The sequence below is a fragment of the Raphanus sativus genome, chromosome 9 (assembly GCF_000801105.2).
Source record: "Raphanus sativus cultivar WK10039 chromosome 9, ASM80110v3, whole genome shotgun sequence".
Classification (NCBI taxonomy): domain Eukaryota; kingdom Viridiplantae; phylum Streptophyta; class Magnoliopsida; order Brassicales; family Brassicaceae; genus Raphanus; species Raphanus sativus.
The window spans coordinates 8,272,904-8,292,225 of record NC_079519.1 but is presented as its reverse complement, the minus strand read 5'-3'; the positions used below and the strand labels follow the sequence as shown (position 1 = coordinate 8,292,225).

The window sequence follows — 19,322 nt, the reverse complement described above, 5'->3', positions numbered from 1 at the left end:
GAGCCTAACGAAACACTTAAAATAGCAGTAACAGAAGCAAAAATATGGGAAGATGCGCAATCGCTAGCCACCTCGGTAATAGAACGGCCAATCCTGGATTTGCCGTCAATACCAGGAAGATGGTGTTTCATAGATGGTTCTTGGAAAGATAAGGAAGTATACTCTGGACAAGGGTGGTACAGTACTCTTCAAGGATTTGCTGGCTTAATGGGGACAAGGAATGTCCGTGCTTCTCTATCTCCTCTTCATTCTGAGGTGGAAGCATTGATTTGGGCAATGGAGTGTATGAGGAATTTGCATCAATTTAGGGTTACATTTGCAACAGACTGTTCTCAGTTGGTAAAGATGGTGTCGGAACCAGAGGAATGGTCTGCTTTTGCAGCTTACTTAGAAGATATCAAGACTTTGTAAGACAATTTTCACAGCTCAGATATCATTTATGTATCACGCACACACAATCTGAAGGCCGACGGACTAGCACGATAAGTCTGTAAAAGTCGACGACAAAAAAAAAAAAAACTCGCTGACTCTCTCTCCCAATATATACATGGTCAGTTGGTTAGTGCGGCATCCCAATGTCAAAACATTCTCAAAATCCGAAGCAGCTGCAAATAAAACTTAAATCATGACGTGTGTTAGAGTACACAACTGCCCAAAAACTTGTTTAAAACTTATTGACGTGTGTAAGTGTACAAACATCGCCGGTACCTAAATAACATAAAGTGGTATATAAAATAACAATAACAATAACAAAGTGGTATGTATATGAATGATGTAACAAGATTTTTCATTTGGTAAACCTGAATAAAAAAACATTATTATCATTATGTCATACTTGATTTCGAGAAACAATGATGTATGTAACGGATTAATGAGCATGATTTACAAAGTTTTGTTCAATGATTCAAATAAAATTGCAGATTCCGCTCTCCCATGTTTGAAACCAGCTACGAACTAAAAGGAAGAAGCTGGATACAATCCATATCAAACCGAGGTCTCTGTACAAACTAAAAGAAAAAAGAACACAAAACTCAAACCATAGTGCATGTATGTATCCATACATCATCAAGAAACAACACGACCAGTTGCACTACTGTCATTGTTTTCTACTTGTTCATCATCATCATCTACTATCCCATCAAAGAACGGGTCACGAAGAAGCTCAGCAGCAGAAGGCCTCGCCTTGGGTTTCCCAAGGCACTTCTCAATAAAGGCCTTAGCTTCGACATCCTTCACTTTGTCCAAAGCCTCTGGTCTGACTCCGTTGCTCACCCTTCTGTATATCTTAGCCACGCTATCGCACTCACTATACGGAATCTCTAGCGACACAAGCTCCAAAACGCACATCCCGTACGAGTAAATATCAACCATCTCCGTGTACCTCTCCTCGTACATCTCAGGAGCCATGAACTCCGGCGTTCCGAGGATCGAGTGCGCCACACGGTTCTCCCCCAGGACCGCAGCTAAACCAAAATCACCAATTTTGACCTGGCCGATGTTTCCGTTAACGAAAACATTGCTGCAGTTGAGATCTCTGTGGATGATGATGCACGGCTTACGCGTGTGGAGATAATCCAACCCCTCGAGAATCTGCTTGGACCACTTCTTCAAAGCTCTCATGGACACGTGCCTGTGCTTCTTCCGGTACTCTCTCAAGTTCCCGGAGGTGCATATCTCGGTGATGAAGTTCAACGTGTTGCTCCTCTCGTCTCTCCAGACCTTGTACAAGGCGATGATGTTGCTGTTCTCGAGGCTCTTCAGCAGCCTGACCTCGGAGTAGAGCCTCTCGAGCATGGCTGTGTCGTCGGAGAAGCATCTGAGCTTGACTTGGTTCCACGCGACTTCGATGCCTTCCTCTTGGTCAAAGGCTCTGTAGACTTTTTTGACGGCGCCTGAGCCTAATAGCTCGTCGTAACGGCCGTACCTGCCGGTGGGATCTGATTCCACGAAAGGCTCCGAGTCATCGTTGTTATCTAACGGTTCGGAACTCATCTGTGGAAAAACAGAGTGAGAAACTGAGGAAAACCCTAGGCGGCGCCATAAATCGAAACAGGAATCATGAGAACCCTAAAATAAGGAGAAATCTCAATCAAAACGGACATAAAAATCTTCGATCCCTCCCATTGTGCAACGAACGTTTCAGAGGTAGAAAGTGTTGAAGCTACATAGAGAGATTGATGAACATACCATCGGAATCGATTGAATCGGAGGGATGGTACAATCGAAATCACTTGTTGGTTTTCGTTTTGGCTTTGTAGAAGGAAGCAAACGTAGCGGAGGAGCGAAGTATGAGTAGAGAATGCGTTTTGAAGAAGATGTAAGAGGCGGAAGAGATTGTGGCCGACTTTTTTTATATATAATGAAGATTTTAAATAAATATATATAACTGGAATTGTTGATTTCACTCAAAATTGAGGTTAGGGTTTTTAATAAATCGTTGACAACTAATTTATCAGGCCAGATAAAACATGATATATACTTTTGAGAAAAAAACATAATAAATATTGAAACGAGATTAAAATTTTATTTGTATTTTTGACTAATTTATTTGTATATTACAAAAACCATTTATTTTAAGTTATTAGATGGCAGTAACATAAAAATTATTAAAATACTAGGTGTTTTGCCCGCACATGCGGGCATAAATTTCTTATAAATACTTATTAGTTTATGTCTTATTAATATAAAATCAGCATAATAAATTATTATTTATATTTTTAAATAGTTAAATCAAACATCAAAATATTTATATATGTCAAATACTTTTAATCAAAATATATACTTATTATTGTGTTAAGTTTTTTTAAAACACTCATATCTTAGAGATAGTTTAGAAAATATATTTATATTTTTATGTTGACTAATATTTAATAATAAATTGTTTTGTATCTTAATTTTTCTTTTAACTTTTATAATAAAAAATATTGTTTTCAGATAGACACAAAAAGAATATATATAGAAGAATTATCTTTTTTTATAGTTCTAAAATATTATTTTGTAATCAATTATTTAATATAGCATATAGCATATAAACTTTATATTATTAAAATAAATTAATGAATAGTTAGAAACTAATAATAAATTAATAACCTATCTAAAAGTCTAAAACCTAATAAAAATATGACAAATAAGAAAAGCTAATATAACATATAAATTTAATATTAATAAAATAAAATTCGTTTTTATTTATATAGAATATTCATCAAGGCTATTATTTAAATTAATTATTTAGTGACACAGCTCAAAACAAATAATACATCAATGATAATTTAGCTTAAACTTAATAAAAATATGAAATAAGCAAAATTACCTAAAATCATGGAGAACATGACAACTAAGCAAATTTACTTCATAAATAATAGTATAGATATGAGTTACACTCCTGAATGGAACAATATTTTTTCTAAAATTTATAAAAATTTAAATTTTTGTCAAAACTTAAAAACGCATAAACTTGTATCTCTATTCCATTAATATAGCAAATGGTTGACAAAATACATTTTGTAGATTGGAGGATTAAAGTCAAACTTGTCGCTTGTGAAAAGCGTAGAGCTAAACAATGTAGATCGTCACTTTTTTTAGTTTTATCACTTGGACGATCAAGAAAAGGTCTCTGAAATTTTCGAAGCATGAAGGCGCGTTTACGGAGTCAAAGGACAGATTAGGTTAGAATCCACATATCACGTTAGAAATAAAATTACGAAAAAAATGTTTTAGATCCTTTTTAGTCGTAAGAGAATTTTTTTTAAATAAAAATTCAATCACGTGTTAGTCAAAAAAAAAACATTCAATCACGTAAAGATTTTTTTCACGATCAAATTTTAGATATTTCCAGATAAATCATAGTATTTAACTTCCAACATATTTGTAGATATTTTATAAAGTCATGATCTATAATGTGACAACAACAACACACAATGGCATTTCTATTTTAGAAAAAAACTCACATATATATATATACTCTCTCTGTACCATTTTAAGTGATGTTTAAGGTTTTTACACAAAGATTAAGAAAACACAAATTTCTATGCAATTTATTTTGGTTACATAAAGTTGCATTAAACAAAATCAGTCTAACCAATAAGAAAAACATGTAGTATTTTATAGTTTGTTGCAAATTTCAATTGATATTAAATTTTATCTAGAAATGTGAGAACCTTACTTATTATGAAACAAAATAAAAATGTTTAAACATCACTTAAAATGGTACATATATATATATATATATATAATATTTTCTAATAAACACACACCGACATATATTTTAAATCATTTTCTCCTTAATTTTGCATTTTCTATAAGTGATCTGCTAGATGAAATTTATGGAAATGTCGTTTGTAGTTTATACATTGTATATTTTTTTCATAACAAATATACATACTTTTAATTTGAATGACTTTGGCTGAAAAACATGTCAAGTACTAGTCTTGAACCAAGCCTGATAAAACATTTATCTTAAACTTTCGAACTTTTTGAAAAAGCCTACATAGATATAAGCTTTCAAATTTGTAAAAATAAAATTTTCGATCTTCAAATTATTGAATTTCTTCTTGACTTGTCTAAAGCCTCCAAAATTTCAGGTTCGGTCTCTGCAGCTTACAGCCTAAAGTGATGTATGTGATATAGTCTATAAAAAGAGCAAAGCTGCATGTGAACTTTGGAGCTGTTTTGTTCTCAGAAAAAATAAAACTTCGAAGCTGTTTTTCTTCCGCGGTTCACGTTAACTCTTATATTAAAGGGAAAATTTGGAGAAATACACTCACATGAGATTATAATTTGACAACTACACTATTGTTTAAGTTTTTGGAAAAATACACTTATGGTGTATATTAATTTACCAAATCGTTCAATTTTAATATTTTATCATTCCTAATTTATAATTTATAATTTATATTATATTTAAATTAATCCTTTTACCAAAAAAATAAAAAAAAATCTATAGAGTATCTACACAAAATCTTTTAATATCATAAAATTATATTATTAAAAAAAGTTTAAGATAAAATCTCATCTCTTTTTCAATTTCTAAAGGTCTGGGTACGAGACATTGATTTTTGGTCATCAAAATTCAAAATCTGCAACTTCACTTGGATATTGCAACTTCACTTGGATATAACAGAACATCAAAAAGTCGCAGATCATCTTTCGAAATTTGATGTGCCTCAAGCTTGTTCTTTTATTAATATTTTTTAATGTACCCAGACCATTATTAACTTTCCTCAATGAGGACTACACTGCTGCAATAATATAAATCAAATTGTCGAGTAAAAAATCAGTATTTCTTACTGTTGTTGGATTATATAATATTCAAAGTCAACCAAATTAAGCACATATATGAATAGACATTTAGAACTTGCTCGGTAGATAATGACTTCTAGGAAATTAACATTTTGTAGAGAAAATGCAAATAAACATGACTTGTTTATACCAGGTTAAGAAAATAAAATAAAATATATAAACTTCATGAATCATGATAAAATCAAACAAATCATAATTTATTTATTTTATAATATTTTTTTATAATTGTGAAAATGTAAATGGTAAAATAACATATTTATCTCAACACACAAATTTATCTTAAACATAAATAATTATAATAATGGGATTTTTAATTTCGAATTTATTTTTAATCATTGAAATATTTAATCTGGATAAAAAGGTCAATTCACATTTAAGAAAGTGTATTTTTCAAAAAATAAAATAGGAGGTGTAATTTTCAAATTTCAAACTGTTTGTAGAGTAATTTACAAATTATCCCTATATTAAAAGGTGTTGCCCAACTTGTTATCTTTTTTTTTCTGTAAAAAGGGCAACCAACTTGTTTCTTGCTTCTATTTATTTAAAATGCATGCATATTTATTTGTTGCATGTGAACAAAACAAAATATTTCATATATTTCTTACCAAATATTTTCCTTAGGAAGTATACAATTTTGTATTTTTAGTATATATATTTTCCTTGATTTGTTTTATATGATGGGTAGTTGGAAATTATCATCCGGTAGGCATTTATTTACCTGCCACTATAATACTACACTAGATATTGATCCGTGCGACCGCACGGGTATTAATTTTCTATTTTAGTTTTTATTTATTTATATTAAGTAATGTATTTGTAATATTTGATCATTTTACATTGACTACGTTAGGGATGTGTATTTGGATACTCACTGTTTGGTTAAAATCTATTGGGTTTGAGATTCCCGAATTTAAAGATTTCAGCAACATTCAAATATTTATAAATTTTGGTTTCAGTTTGATTCGGGTATTTGGGGGTTTGGTTCGGATACAGATAACCAGTTTAAATTATTTTAAAATTTTCAAAATTTATATATACTTTAAATTTCTCAAAACATATAAAATTGAGTAATGTAAGCCAAAATACCTAAATTAAAAATTAAAAAACAGGTTGAACTTCAATATTTGAATGGAAAATAAATATATATTTTAAATATTTTTGGTGTTTGATTATTGTTTATCTACTTTATATGTTTACTTTTGACTATTTTTTAAATAGTTTAGACAACTTTAAGTTGACAAAAAGACAACTTTAAAATATCATTAATTGTTGAAAAATAAAAAAATACATTAATCTAGCTAAAAAGATAAACATTAAAATAGGAAAGAAAAAACACATTAATTTAACTGAAAAAGACAATCATTAAAATAGGAAAGAAAAAAAAATACATTAATCTAACTGAAAAAGACAAGTATTTAAATAAGAAACTCAATTTAATTCTAAGGGTATTTCTATATGTGTACTTCTATTTTAATAAGATAGATAGATTTTAACACACAAAAAAAGAAGAAGTAATACGACATCAGTACATCAGGATACTATTACTAATGAATTTCAACAGACTTGATAGGCATCAGAACTTAATAATAGCCAGATTAATATAAAGTTGTAATGACCATCGATTCATGTTTTTACTACGATTACATATTCTTATGTAAGGGATTAAAGGAATAATAAGTTTTTCTTTTTGCTTAATAAAGGAATAATAAGTTGTAGAAAACAAAGGGTTTTGTCAAAAAAGGGGTTTTGTAGTGAAATGAGAAGTGGAGTGGAATACACGAATGATGATCGATGTGCACTTTTCTCCCTTTTTCTTTTCTTTCTTCGAATTTGTGACAACTAAAAAGTGGCAAGAAAGATGATTCCGCCAACGCCTTGCAGACTAATTGAATTCAATTCTAAGAAATATCAATGTATCAAAGAAAGTAAACATCATGGTTAATTATGATATGGAAGGGCAAGCAAATTGTTTCATTTAGTTTATTGATCAACCCAGCATAATCATATTAATGTACCCATAATCACATGATGAATATGACATTTGTTCACACATCATGAACCGCAATATTAGAATTGCCAGTATAAAATCGTAGAAAGACGTTACTGTCAAAATCTATATAACTACACAAGTACAAGAAAGCTAACCAATACAACAGTCATTATTTCAATTTTGTTGTTTTTTCGATGCCTACCAGATTGTTTCAATCGAGCTTCTAGAAAAACTAGTGATGAATTCCAAGCAAGGTAGAAAAAGTGAGGTTATCATTATATATAGATATGCTTTTCGCTCTGAAAATTACGTAATAGTATTCAAAACCAAGTGGCTAAAGATCTCCTGTCGATACACATCCGATGAGGTACCAAAGTACCAAACTATTGTTCACTATATGGGACCAAAACTGACCAAAAGTTTGGTTAAATATAACTAGGATGCATCTTACTCACTGCAAAAAGGTTCATAGAAGTTGAATTATTCGAGACTCGTCTTCCATTTTGAAATGTCAGGGATCTTCAAAACTAGGCAACACAATATCATTGATCAAAAAAAAAAAGGTAACACATTATCACAGTTAAAAACAAAAGACTTAGATGTATCAGGTATGTAATCAATGTGATGGTTGTCCAAAAAAAATGTAATCAATGTGATGAAAATGAAAGGAAGTGAAGGTTGTCGATAGGTACAATTGAAGGAGACTGCCACTCACTCGTCCAATATCTAGTCCAAGATAAAGTTGGTGATTTCACAATGGTCAACATGATCAACACATATATCTTGATAGTATATAATACAGGCTCAAATAATTGGGCCTAAAGGGGAAAGCCCAACCAAACTCCTCTTTTCATCGCCATATACAATTGAATCGGCTCTTTCTTTTTTTTTTTTCCAGCAATTGAGTCGGCTCTTAACTAATCATCATCTCGGAGTCTCGGACCCCGAAATTCCAGTACCCATCTAGGTATTAATTACTAGTATTATAAACTAACATTATGTTGTTTAGAGAGTTACAATAAGAAAACATCGCCTCTCCCAACGGCATTTTATTGATTTAATCACATGTTGGATAAGCAATTGGCGGAAGACAGAGACAAGACCCTACTACAGCTTCGAGTGATCACAAAGATCCGACCCGACCGGAAGATTGAAGACATGAAACAAAAAAAAATCAAGGAATTACACGGCTAAACTTTCTGCATTCCGTAACAGATCTCTGTTCTTGACCCTGACAAAAGAAAACCGTCGCCGGACACCACGAGAAGCAGTTTCCGGCGAGCTGCAAGTTCGCCGAACCAGGCTTGAGCGCCATCAAAGGACCCGGTACGACTCCGAATAAAAAGTTCCCGCCTAGTAACAGCCTCTGAAACGCGGCGAAATCTGAACCAGGCGACACAATTTTCCAGACGTACTGTGTCGGAATCATACCGGAGAAGCCGTTGTTCTCCAACGACAAAGCTGAGAGCTTCGGTAAGAGACCCATGAACAGAGGTAACGACCCTCGGATCTGGTTGTTGCTGAGGTCCACTGATATCAACTCGCTGGGGAGACCCGAGGGAGAGTAGTAAGGTGAGTCTAAAGAGGTGAAGCCGTTGAAGGAGAGAGTAAGCTGCTGGAGAGTTTGATGAGTGAAGATGAACGATGGAACAGAGCCAGTGAGTTTGTTGTGGCTAAGGTCCACGACTTCGAGAGAGGTTAAGTTCCTGAAGCTCTCTGGGATCGTTCCTTCCATGAGGTTGTTCCGCATTGAGATTTGAACTACCGAACCGGGTAACGACGACGGGACCCGACCCGAGATCCGGTTATCGCTCGCGTCTAGGTAATTCAGGTTCTTGAGGGAGGTCAGATCGGGAAACTCGCCGGAGATGTTGTTGAGCTGGATTTCTAGCCGTTTGAGGCCGGAGAGGTTGTTGAAACTCGCCGGAACGGAGCCGGAGAGGCGGTTGTTGTCGAGGAGGAGCTCTTCGAGAGCCGGCATGGACCCGAGAGAAGCGGGTATGGAGCCTGAGAAGGAGTTTCCGGAAAGGTATAGGGTGGTGAGGCGGGTGAGGTTGGAGAGGGAGTTTGGAAGAGGACCGGAGAAATTGTTGCCGGAGAGATCGAGGGACTGGAGATAAGGAAAGTTGAAGGAGAGGGAGGTGAGTGAGCCGGAGTAACCGGGGTGGTCGAGGCTGAGGTCTGTGACCCGACCCGATCCGGAAACGACGGTGTCGCAGCGGAAACCGCAAGTGAATGTCTCGCCGGATAAACCGTCGCAGGGATCGAGGGAGAAGTCCCAGGAGCTGAGGCAAGAGCCAGGGGTTAGCGATTTAGCATCCACGGAGTTCTTGAACTCTTTAAGAGCTGCCACGTCAGCCCAGAAAGTCTTGGACTCTACTGAAGTTGAAGTGACCAAAAGAAGAAGAAGAAGAGACAGAAGAGAAGTCATGTTTGGCTGCTTCTGAGACAGACTGAAGAAGAAGAAGAAGAAGAAGTGAAAAAGAACCGTTGGATGAGAGGAGCAAGGTGTGTGATGGATCTAGTGAGCGTTGTTGTTCTGACACTTGAATGATTTGAGAATTTATATATTGGTGATTTAGATATTAATATATGGTACATGTAACATAATCATGTGTGTGATGGTCCATCCGACATATTCGTGGAGACAAGTATTGTACAGTGAGAGGTGTGGTTGGCCCTATCAACATCCACCATGTAAGATGAGGCTTCTTTCTAGATTCCAAAGCTGAACTACTCGTGACTTCGGATTATTACTAGATATATTAACAAATACAGTTTATACTTTTAGTTGTCATCGAAACATGCCATACCAAATTGAACCCACATTGCGAATACCAAAAATTAAAGTATTGGTTGTTGACAAAAAAAGAACAGTGTAAAGAAAAAGTCTTTTAAAAGTAATGAGAGCCTTATAGGGAATCAAGTTGGTGTGATATCATGCAGCTGTTGCAAGCAAAGGCTCCAAATCATTGCCTCTAACTAACTTATAAATCGATGGAAGAAGACGAAAACGTTCAAATATGATTTGAATAGATCCACTCATTGGCGTTAGGTATCTAAATTCCTAAACCTTTGCCAGGAGGGAATTTTAAAACATGATGATGAGGTGGTGACAAAGACGATGCAGAGAGAAGTAAAGCAAAAGGTACTAACAATAATCTATTAGCACCATCTAAATTTGGCGTCGTCCTCACTGTTTCTCCATGTGTTGTTCTTCAAGAATTGTCTCACCTTCTTTGTTAATATTTAACACAAATATATTTCCTCTAATCTGCATGCACAGCTTAAAGTTTTAGTTGATAGAAAAGATGCATCAACGTTCATAACCAAAGCAGAATCAAGTGCTTAAGTCGACTGACCTACATGATGTCGATCCTTACATGGACTAGTCGCTTCTTCTGTTTGAGTGTAATGCATCACATCAGTTCATGAATAGATACCAAAGATAGACAACACATCAGTTCATGAATTAACCATATCATATTACTTACATTTGTCACTCACTATTGAGATAAGTACTTCGACATCAGCACTAAAATATATGTAGGACAAACAAAACCTTACATTGAAGAATGAGTTGCTGAAGGAAACATTGGACAGAGTTATGAAAAGTTGTTATAAAACTCAGTGCTCACATGCCGAGCCGCTAGCTAGAACAAATCAGTCTGTAGTAGACACCAAGAAGAAGAACAAAACAACAACAGCAGTATCTTCTTCTCTACATCTAGCAAAGAGAAGGAAGATATCAGGGGCAGAGGCTTTTTGTGAGATTTAAGGGGCAGTGATATTCAGTATGCTGTTATCTCAAAACAGAAGAGAAGCTCAAAACAAAATTAATAAGATAGAGAGAGAAAAAATAACAAGATTTTGAGCAGTTTTGAGAAATTTTAAAGTGGCAAAGGTTCAGAGAGTGACAGAAAGAGAATGCAAAACCTTCTTGTGGGATTTAAAACGTTCAACGGCAGGCATGACAATACTAGACCGTTCAATGTAGCCCCAAATCTGGCGTCCTCCTCGGAGTCTCTCCAATGAAATCTCCGTACACCAAATATGAAGATATCCCGACTCGTCGGAGGCGTCCCAGAAAAGCACAATCTTCCCACCGGAGCCGCACATTCTGGCACCTGGAACTAAACCTTGGAACCTGAGCCTTCTCCAACATTTGTCCATCTTAAACGGGGGTCGACCATCCATGATCCTCTTTTCTTCCCAACGATCAATAATCTGTTCACCATAGTGGACAAGTCTGGAACGAAAGAGATTCTCGTAGAGAGATCTAAAAGTGAAACCCCTGACCACCTCTACATTCATCACCCTCTCTGTTTCTCGCAAATCCAACTCACCCGCCTCGCACCAACATATAACTCCGCTAAGACAAAAGAGCAAGTTATCAACCATACACCAATCCCTTCGGTTTCCTACATGTTGTCCACGATTCCCTGTTCCCCATTCACCTTCCCTCGTTCCCTCGGTGAGTAGTAAAACGTTCTCTCCGTTTCGTCGAACGCATAAACCTTTTGATCCCTCACCATACTGCTGTGGAAATTCTCATCACCTTCCTTCCGTTTCGGCATAGGCGGCAAAGGTCCAAGTATGAGTCCCCGGGTCGAATACCTCTCCATAGTTATCACGGACATCACAGCCTCCAAACACGTAAATCTTCCCGTCTACCACACGAGCTGCTCCGCAAGCTCGAGCCGCTCCCATGGAAGGGACAGGGTGCCACACGTGAGTCCGACAATCCAAGCGCCAGACGTCGGAACTGCGCTGCTCTCCGTTTATCAACCCACCGATTGCATATATGCAACAATCCAGCACCACCACGGAGGATGCTTCCTGAGGCTGGGAGGGGAGCGAAGGGATGGGAATCAGATCAGAGCCGTCTAGGTTTTTTCTACGGCGGAGGATATACCAGCGTAGGCTTGGAACAGGAGTAGGAGTTCGTAAGCATACGTAGACGTATGTTTCTGTGCGACCAAACAGCGATCGGATCTTGTAGAGATCAGGAGAAGCCACTAGAGAGCGTTAACGCTTGGACACTAGAGATAAGGCAGCGAGGTCTGGTCTCGAGACTCTAGCAAGGCAGTTTAGAACCAAATCATCTGGCAAACACGATAAAGGAAACGCATCTCCCTTCGTCTTCTTGGCGCGGGGCTGCTCTTCAGAATTGGACATCGAACTTAAAACAGTTTTTTTTTTCTGTCTTAAAGATGTTTGTTTATAAAGGCAGTACAAACTTTAAAAAAAAAAACTAACCGAGACCAAAGGACCAAACACAAACAGGATTATGAAAGTTGTTTGTAGGTTTTGGATTAGTTTTTTGTTTTTTTTTCTTTGAAAACCAATTTTCATCCAATCAAGAATTTTAAAGAAGAAATTCTCTAAACTAGTTATTTCCAAAAAATGTTTACTCAAAAAAAAAAATCCAAAAGCTTTATTCATGCTCTTTTCAAATCTTACTATGGTTTTCCAAATTTTTTCCTTTTTAGAAAAATTGTTTTAATATATTTATGCATTAATATAGAAAAAATAAGGGAAATTTTCAAAAATACCACTTTCAAGGTACCATTATTCATCTTTACCACCACTAAAGACACATTTTCAATAATACCTTATTTATTAAAATGGTAAAGACTCTTATATCTTTGTTTTTATATGTTTTTCAAAATTCTAATCCCAAATTCTAATTCCTAAACCTCCAATTCTAAACCCTAAACCCAAAATCTTCAACTCTAAACCCTAAACCCTAAACTATATACCCTAAATTCAATATCCTAAACCCTAAACCCTAAAGTCTAAACTATAAACCCTAAATCCTTAACTCTAAACCCTAAATCTTAAACTCTAAACCCTAAACTATATACCTCAAACCCTAAAACATCAAATCTAAACCCTAAATCCTAAACCTTTAAATCTAGACCCTTCATTAAAAGTAGTGGTAAAAGTGGTTAGTGTAAACATGAAAAGTGGTACTATGAAAATGGTATTTTTGGCAATTTCTCAAAAAATAAATGATAATCACTATAGAAAAATACGGTTTAGTAGAATCATTTGCTTAACAAATATATGAAAATAATTCATATTAAGAACATTTTAAAACTTTTCAAAAAAATTAGATTACTTATTTAAAATATAATTTTATGTAAAGCTTACATGTTTTTATTAATCTTTTGGTATTAATTATTAACTTTTTGTGACAATTCTTTAGAAAAATAGATTAGTCCATCTAAATATATATTATAATTTTATTAAATTAACCATAATATTTGTTAGTAATCATTAATTTTTTTTCCTTTTTTCTAAAATTAACAGCTAAAATTACTTAATATAACTAATATATATACAACTAATATATAACTAATATATATATATATATAGTATCGTTTAATTTAAACTAGAATATCGTATTAAATAATTTGATTAAAAAAATTATAAAATAGGTATAATTATTTAATCTATAAAAAAATATTTTACATAGAGAAATTTTTTTGGATAACTCTTTTTAGTTTATCATCACAAAATAGTATTCAAAGAGTAAAAGTGACAAAAAAGTTTTATTAAAGGATAAAATATTCATTTATACCATTTGAGTTAATTAATCTAAATTTAGGTTTTAGAGTTAAGAGGTGAGATTTGGGTATGGATTTCAAATTTCAGAAAATAAAAAATTAAAATTAAAATTTTCAAAATAAAAATGGACTATTTTGGTCATTTTTTATAGAGTTATTTTCTGATAAAAACTTAAAAATAGCTATTTAAGAGAATCGCCCTTTTACATATGTTTTTGTTATTATTTTTCAAATTATATTCTAAAGAAACTATTTATAATATTTAAATATGGTGTGGATATTGTTGACACACAAAAAAAAAAGACTTTTGATATTTACATAATTGATGTCTTCATATACGACTCATGTATGTATTATGTAGAGAATCTTACTCACTCGACTCGCACGAGGCCCAAAAAGAGGCCGACACAAGACGTCTTGATTTCCATCCCAAAACGAGCCCATTTTTGCCCAATTCTTCCACTCCATACCCATCGTTAAACAAACTCAAAAGGAGCTTCGCTTGACAACGGTTGGCAAAGCTGACTTCCACTGGTTTAAACCCATTAGTAGCTAACCACAACGGCCACGAAGCAACACTCTCGACTTCTGCACCATCGTCGGTAATAGCTATACGTGTCAACCAACCCGAAACCCAAGGTCCAAAAATAACGCGCTCGACAAATCCACGAGCTGGGCCTGCCTCTAGAGAGTCGAATATGGCTGAAAACTGGTGTAGCAAGTCCATAAACCGATAGAGGAATCCTTGGTTTCCCATTAGACCAACTTCTTCGTGAACAAGCGTTACAAGTTTGGGGTTTAGTGTTTTTGCTTCCGATAAAAAGGAAATAATTGAATTGGGTGGTTGGTGACCAAACCGAGGGAGATGCAACATACAATTGATCACCACTGCCTCTCCTCTGACAAGCTTTAAGGACGAAGGGTTGAATGTGTCGCTGTCCATTCTACAATGATGGTAAGAGAAAGGCTGCCCTATGGATTCCGCGAACGCCGTTAGACGACGCCCAGCCTCTTGGACAGCAGCAACTGATTTTTTACCGTTTGTGGCACGTGACAGAGCCGTGATCCTAAGATGTTGGGCCGAAGGGCCTGTATTTCTAGACACCAAGGCCTGCATCAAGGAGGGCCACTGAACACCATCTGTGATATCGTAGTCCACGATATGGATTCGCCGCTCATACTTTACAGCTTCAAGAATAGCCTGTGTGGCGGTTAGGTAACCAAAGTTGATGTAAGGAGACATATTCTGAAGCATTTGGAACGCCAACATCACATCCACCTGGTCATAAACATGATCAGGGTGTTGGTGGGGACCGTACTGCCGTTGAACATTAGCTTCTTTGTGCAACTTTGAGAGGCCATTGGTGAAGTGAGCAGCTAATCTCTCCATGTTGGTTCGGTCATTGGGTGAAGTCATATCCTTTAGCTTTGCAAGTAAGACCCGAGTTAGCTCTCGGGTTTTGTCGGCGCCAATCGATGCATCTGCAGCAGCCACCAGTAAGTGAACCAACCTCAAGCCCTTTGATTCACCTGCCTCTACATCATGATCAAGCTCATCAGCCATGGACGAACCCGTGGATGAAGAGTTGAAAATTCCCTCTTGGCCATGGTAACAAGGCAGCAACGGAGGAGATTCTGTTGTGGCTCCTTTATCACTCATCATAGATTCGATGAGATTGTGGAAGTCACAATCCCAATCCATATCAAGAGAGATGCCATCATGTTGTTCCACACAGGAGGAGGTGCTTGTGGCTGTGGCAGTGTTGTTAGAGAATAAGAGATGAGGGAAATCATCGTAGGGATGATTCATGGTCATAGAGGTAATAAAGAAAAAATGAGCACTGCGTAGTTATATATGGAGTGTACGGACATCTAGTGAAAAAAACCAATAGAACATATGTTTTCTATTTTGAAGGGAAATCTGTAAAGTCAAATCTACATAGATGGTCCCCTTTCAGTGTGATTGAACAACTTGTGGTCCATTGAAAATGCAGCAGGACCACAATGATCAAATGGCTAACAAATAAAATAGTGAGAATTGTTAGCCTAATAACAGTAAATAGGATCTATGTAGTTTTTATTTTTGCAAATTTTCTTTTTCTTAATTTCAAAAAAAAAAGTTTTTTTTTTCTTTTGCTTTCAAGATCTTTTTAGTTTTAGTTATAAAGTAAAATTTAACTATATATGCATGATTGTGTCATTGTCAACGTTGATATATTTCTAAGTGTAAACGTACGGTATACAAAAAATCCGATAATTCTGTCAAAGATTAAATTTTGTAGCTAGTTTGTATAAGAATTTTTTTTGTTAACACTAGTTTGTGTTCGTTTACAAATCACAAAATGCTAGTTTGTCTTAGTTTACAAATTAAGTCTTTAAGAAGTACAATAGTTGCTAAATAACTTCAACAATAATCGATGTTTATATTCTAAACAAAATCAGCAACCTCCAATAAAACCTAATTAGTGAATGTTTTAAAATATTACGAATAAATGCATATCGCCACAATTGCTGAGAAGAGAAGTTGGTGAACCAAACAGAACAAAACAAGAAATTGTTGAGATTTGGTTTAGCTTCTATAATTTAAAATCAACTACACCATTCAAGAGACATTAACATCATTAAAATCATTAATATTTTTTATGAACACTTTGACTAGTCGTATTGCATAATTAACAGACAGCAGAACTTACTTCGCTAGACAAATTTTTCCCCAACAAGCAGTGCCGAGCTAACATTTTTAATTTGTTTATTGATACTCCCTCTCCCTCTGTTTCATAATAAGTGTCATTCTGAACTTATTTTCTTGTTACACAAAGAGTGTCACTTTACAATTCTAAAGTAAATTATACTAACTTTCAGCTGAAAATTAATTGCAAACTACATTGATTTTATAAATAATTTTATTTATCTAAAATACTATTGGTCAAAGAGGTATAATTAATTACAACTTACATATATTTCAACAACTTTCTTAGTCTGTGTGAAAAATGTCACAACGACACTCTTTAAGAAACGGAGGAAGTACTTTAAACTCATATAAAATTTTATGTCTTTGTTATTCATGTAAAAAGATTTATGTCCTATATACAACTAAATTTTCGTTTAAAATTGCGATGTCCTAAGCTATAAGAGCATGTGCAATGGGGTTTCATAAACCCAATCCTTAAAAAAAATATATTAAAATATGACTTTTGTTAGTTTCTGTATCGGATCAGTCTAAAAAAGTTCGAAAATAAGGATTGATCCATGGTGAGTTTCGTTACTGTATTGCGGGCTCCACGACACGTAGTGGCCCATGATTAGCTAATTTTTTTTTTTAAATTAAACGAAAAAAACTAATAAAATAAAATAAATTTTTTTTTGAAAGACTCCACAGTAAGCTTACCGTTGTGGATGCTCTAAGTTCTTTTGTCGATGCTCCGGACTGACCCTTACAAGTGACAAAAGCAGTGATGCAATTCAACCAGGTAGTCACACTCAAAACTTCTCCCTCAATAAATTTCATATAATATATAAACAGAACTTATTATATTATTATAACCAATTGAATATATACGTGCAGCTCTTCTATATAATGTAAAAAGATTTTTCTATTCGTATCCATAATCATCCATGATACATCTAGACACATTTATTAAAAAGATAAAGATCATCTTTTCAAATATTAAAAAAAAAAACAAAATGGTTGTTTTCATGTTAGCTAAACTTTCATAGTGAGAATTATATTGCATTCCCCGTTTCAATTTACTTAGTACTTAAGGGTTTTCCATACCAATTAAGAAACTGTTAAATTTTATTTATGTTGTTTCTTTTTTTTTGCATTAATTAAATCTAATTCAACTAATAAAAATCATAGAATAAAATAACTCAAAATATCAAATAACATTAACGTTTTGCATAGGCGTTTTGTTTAATTTCACTTTTCAGTTTTTAATAATTTAGATATTAAATTATTTCATGTTTTAAATGTTTGTATTTTATATTTTCAGTTTCAAATTTATAAAGTTTTTAATATGTTTTTTTATTTTTCCAAAAGCTTACGATGAATTAAATCGATAGTCAAAGTAATTTTTCCTATAAAATAAACGACGTATAAATTATGAAAAGTAATTTCTTCATAATGATTTAGGATGAAATTACTTCGATTCGACTGTAGATGTTAATTTGTCGTAGTATTTGAGTTTGTTTAACAACCTTATAAGTATACTACATAACAATGAAAATTTAATCCAATTACAACAAAAACCTGAGACGAGATGTTATATCTCTTCTACGACAAATTAGTTTAAGACGAAAGATTGCCGCTTTTGGATCATCATTAAATTTACAACAAATTGTCTGTTACGACGCACATTAACGACAATTAATTATTTGTTGTTAGTTTATTGTAATAGGTGATTAATAATGAACTCACGGCGAAATGTGTCATCGTTAATTGCATATCTTCTTGTAGTGTTTGTTCTTTTCCGGGAAATCATGCGGAGTTTGTTCTATGTATCTTTTTCGAAATGTACAAGGCGTATATAGTATTGTTATCTCGTGCACTAAAAATGAACCTTATGCTATTGTTAAGTTAAGAGTGATGTTGTAGTATTTAAGATTCAGTTCCAGAGGACCAGTTTACACTTATCCTAATGGTTCAATATTAAGCCAAAACAAAATTGGGAGGGGGAGGTTGAGTTTAAAGAAGCATAATAAAAAAGTAACACGACTGGTTTGGGGTTTTCAATTGATTAAAATGCTAGTCTAGGGTCACTTCATTGGGTGTCAACACTTGTGAGCCAAATAATTATTCAATTTCAGTTAAGCACAAATCTAGAACTCAGATCACTCAAGATAGAACATTCCACTCTCGTGGAACTCTTCCTTGTAGATCGATCTTGATACCTAAGTTCTCGCTTGGATCAAGACACGATAGCAACATTAGAGAACAAGTACGATAAGTTCACTCATCCTATTATCTACTTTCTCTGATTAAAGATGCAAAGCTCATTCATGACATGTCAAGTTATCTACTACGGTTAATGAATATATTAAACATAAGTTCATGCATTAAGTGATCAGACTAATGCAAGTAGTAAGAGAAACTATGAGTGAAGACAATCAAATGATTAAATTATTTATGTTTAGCTTAGGGAATTAACACCCTAGAACTCTAGACTAAGCTAGCCGCTACTCAGACATAACATAAGAAAATACAAGCATAGATTCTGAATAATACTTCATGCAACTAAAAGATAAAAATATGATTCAGGATAATCTTCTTTGGGGTGAGAGAGTTGGAGCTGTGTCTCTTTACAAGGTATGAAATATCAACAATAGAAATCTAGGGTCTCGTCTCTTGCAAAAGCTACCGTAGAAAAAAAGTGAAAGAGAAAAAGAAGATATATGGAAGCCACAAGCGTCTGGAAGAAAAGATGAGATGACTAAGGAAAATACCGAAATATCTTGTAGTTTCC

General features: G+C 34.3%; 4 protein-coding genes and 1 pseudogene across 4 annotated transcripts; all 5 read right to left on the bottom strand.

Annotated features, from left to right (window-relative positions):
- Window positions 1-833: 833 nt before the first annotated feature.
- Window positions 834-2,333, bottom strand: LOC108826117 (probable serine/threonine-protein kinase WNK11). The gene is made up of 2 exons (XM_018599495.2): window positions 2,188-2,333; window positions 834-1,992 (listed from the first exon to the last, which is right to left on the bottom strand). Exons 1-2 carry the CDS (start codon window positions 2,188-2,190, stop codon window positions 1,066-1,068), a joined length of 930 nt encoding a protein of 309 aa, XP_018454997.1. The 5' UTR covers window positions 2,191-2,333; the 3' UTR covers window positions 834-1,065.
- Window positions 2,334-8,307: 5,974 nt separating this feature from the next.
- LOC108824379 (putative leucine-rich repeat receptor-like serine/threonine-protein kinase At3g53590) lies at window positions 8,308-9,840 on the bottom strand. Its single transcript, XM_018597798.2, has one exon. The coding sequence runs from the start codon at window positions 9,717-9,719 to the stop codon at window positions 8,463-8,465; it is 1,257 nt and encodes a 418-aa protein (XP_018453300.1). The 5' UTR covers window positions 9,720-9,840; the 3' UTR covers window positions 8,308-8,462.
- Window positions 9,841-10,171: 331 nt separating this feature from the next.
- Window positions 10,172-12,472, bottom strand: LOC108834463 (F-box/kelch-repeat protein At4g39550-like; annotated as a pseudogene).
- Window positions 11,195-11,823, bottom strand: LOC130500019 (putative F-box/kelch-repeat protein At3g24610). Its single transcript, XM_056994706.1, has 2 exons — window positions 11,714-11,823; window positions 11,195-11,660 (listed from the first exon to the last, which is right to left on the bottom strand). Exons 1-2 carry the CDS (start codon window positions 11,821-11,823, stop codon window positions 11,195-11,197), a joined length of 576 nt encoding a protein of 191 aa, XP_056850686.1.
- Window positions 12,473-14,158: 1,686 nt separating the features above from the next.
- On the bottom strand, window positions 14,159-15,721 carry LOC108826804 (scarecrow-like protein 26). Its single transcript, XM_018600156.2, has one exon. It carries the CDS (start codon window positions 15,674-15,676, stop codon window positions 14,228-14,230), a length of 1,449 nt encoding a protein of 482 aa, XP_018455658.2. The 5' UTR covers window positions 15,677-15,721; the 3' UTR covers window positions 14,159-14,227.
- Window positions 15,722-19,322: the final 3,601 nt, after the last annotated feature.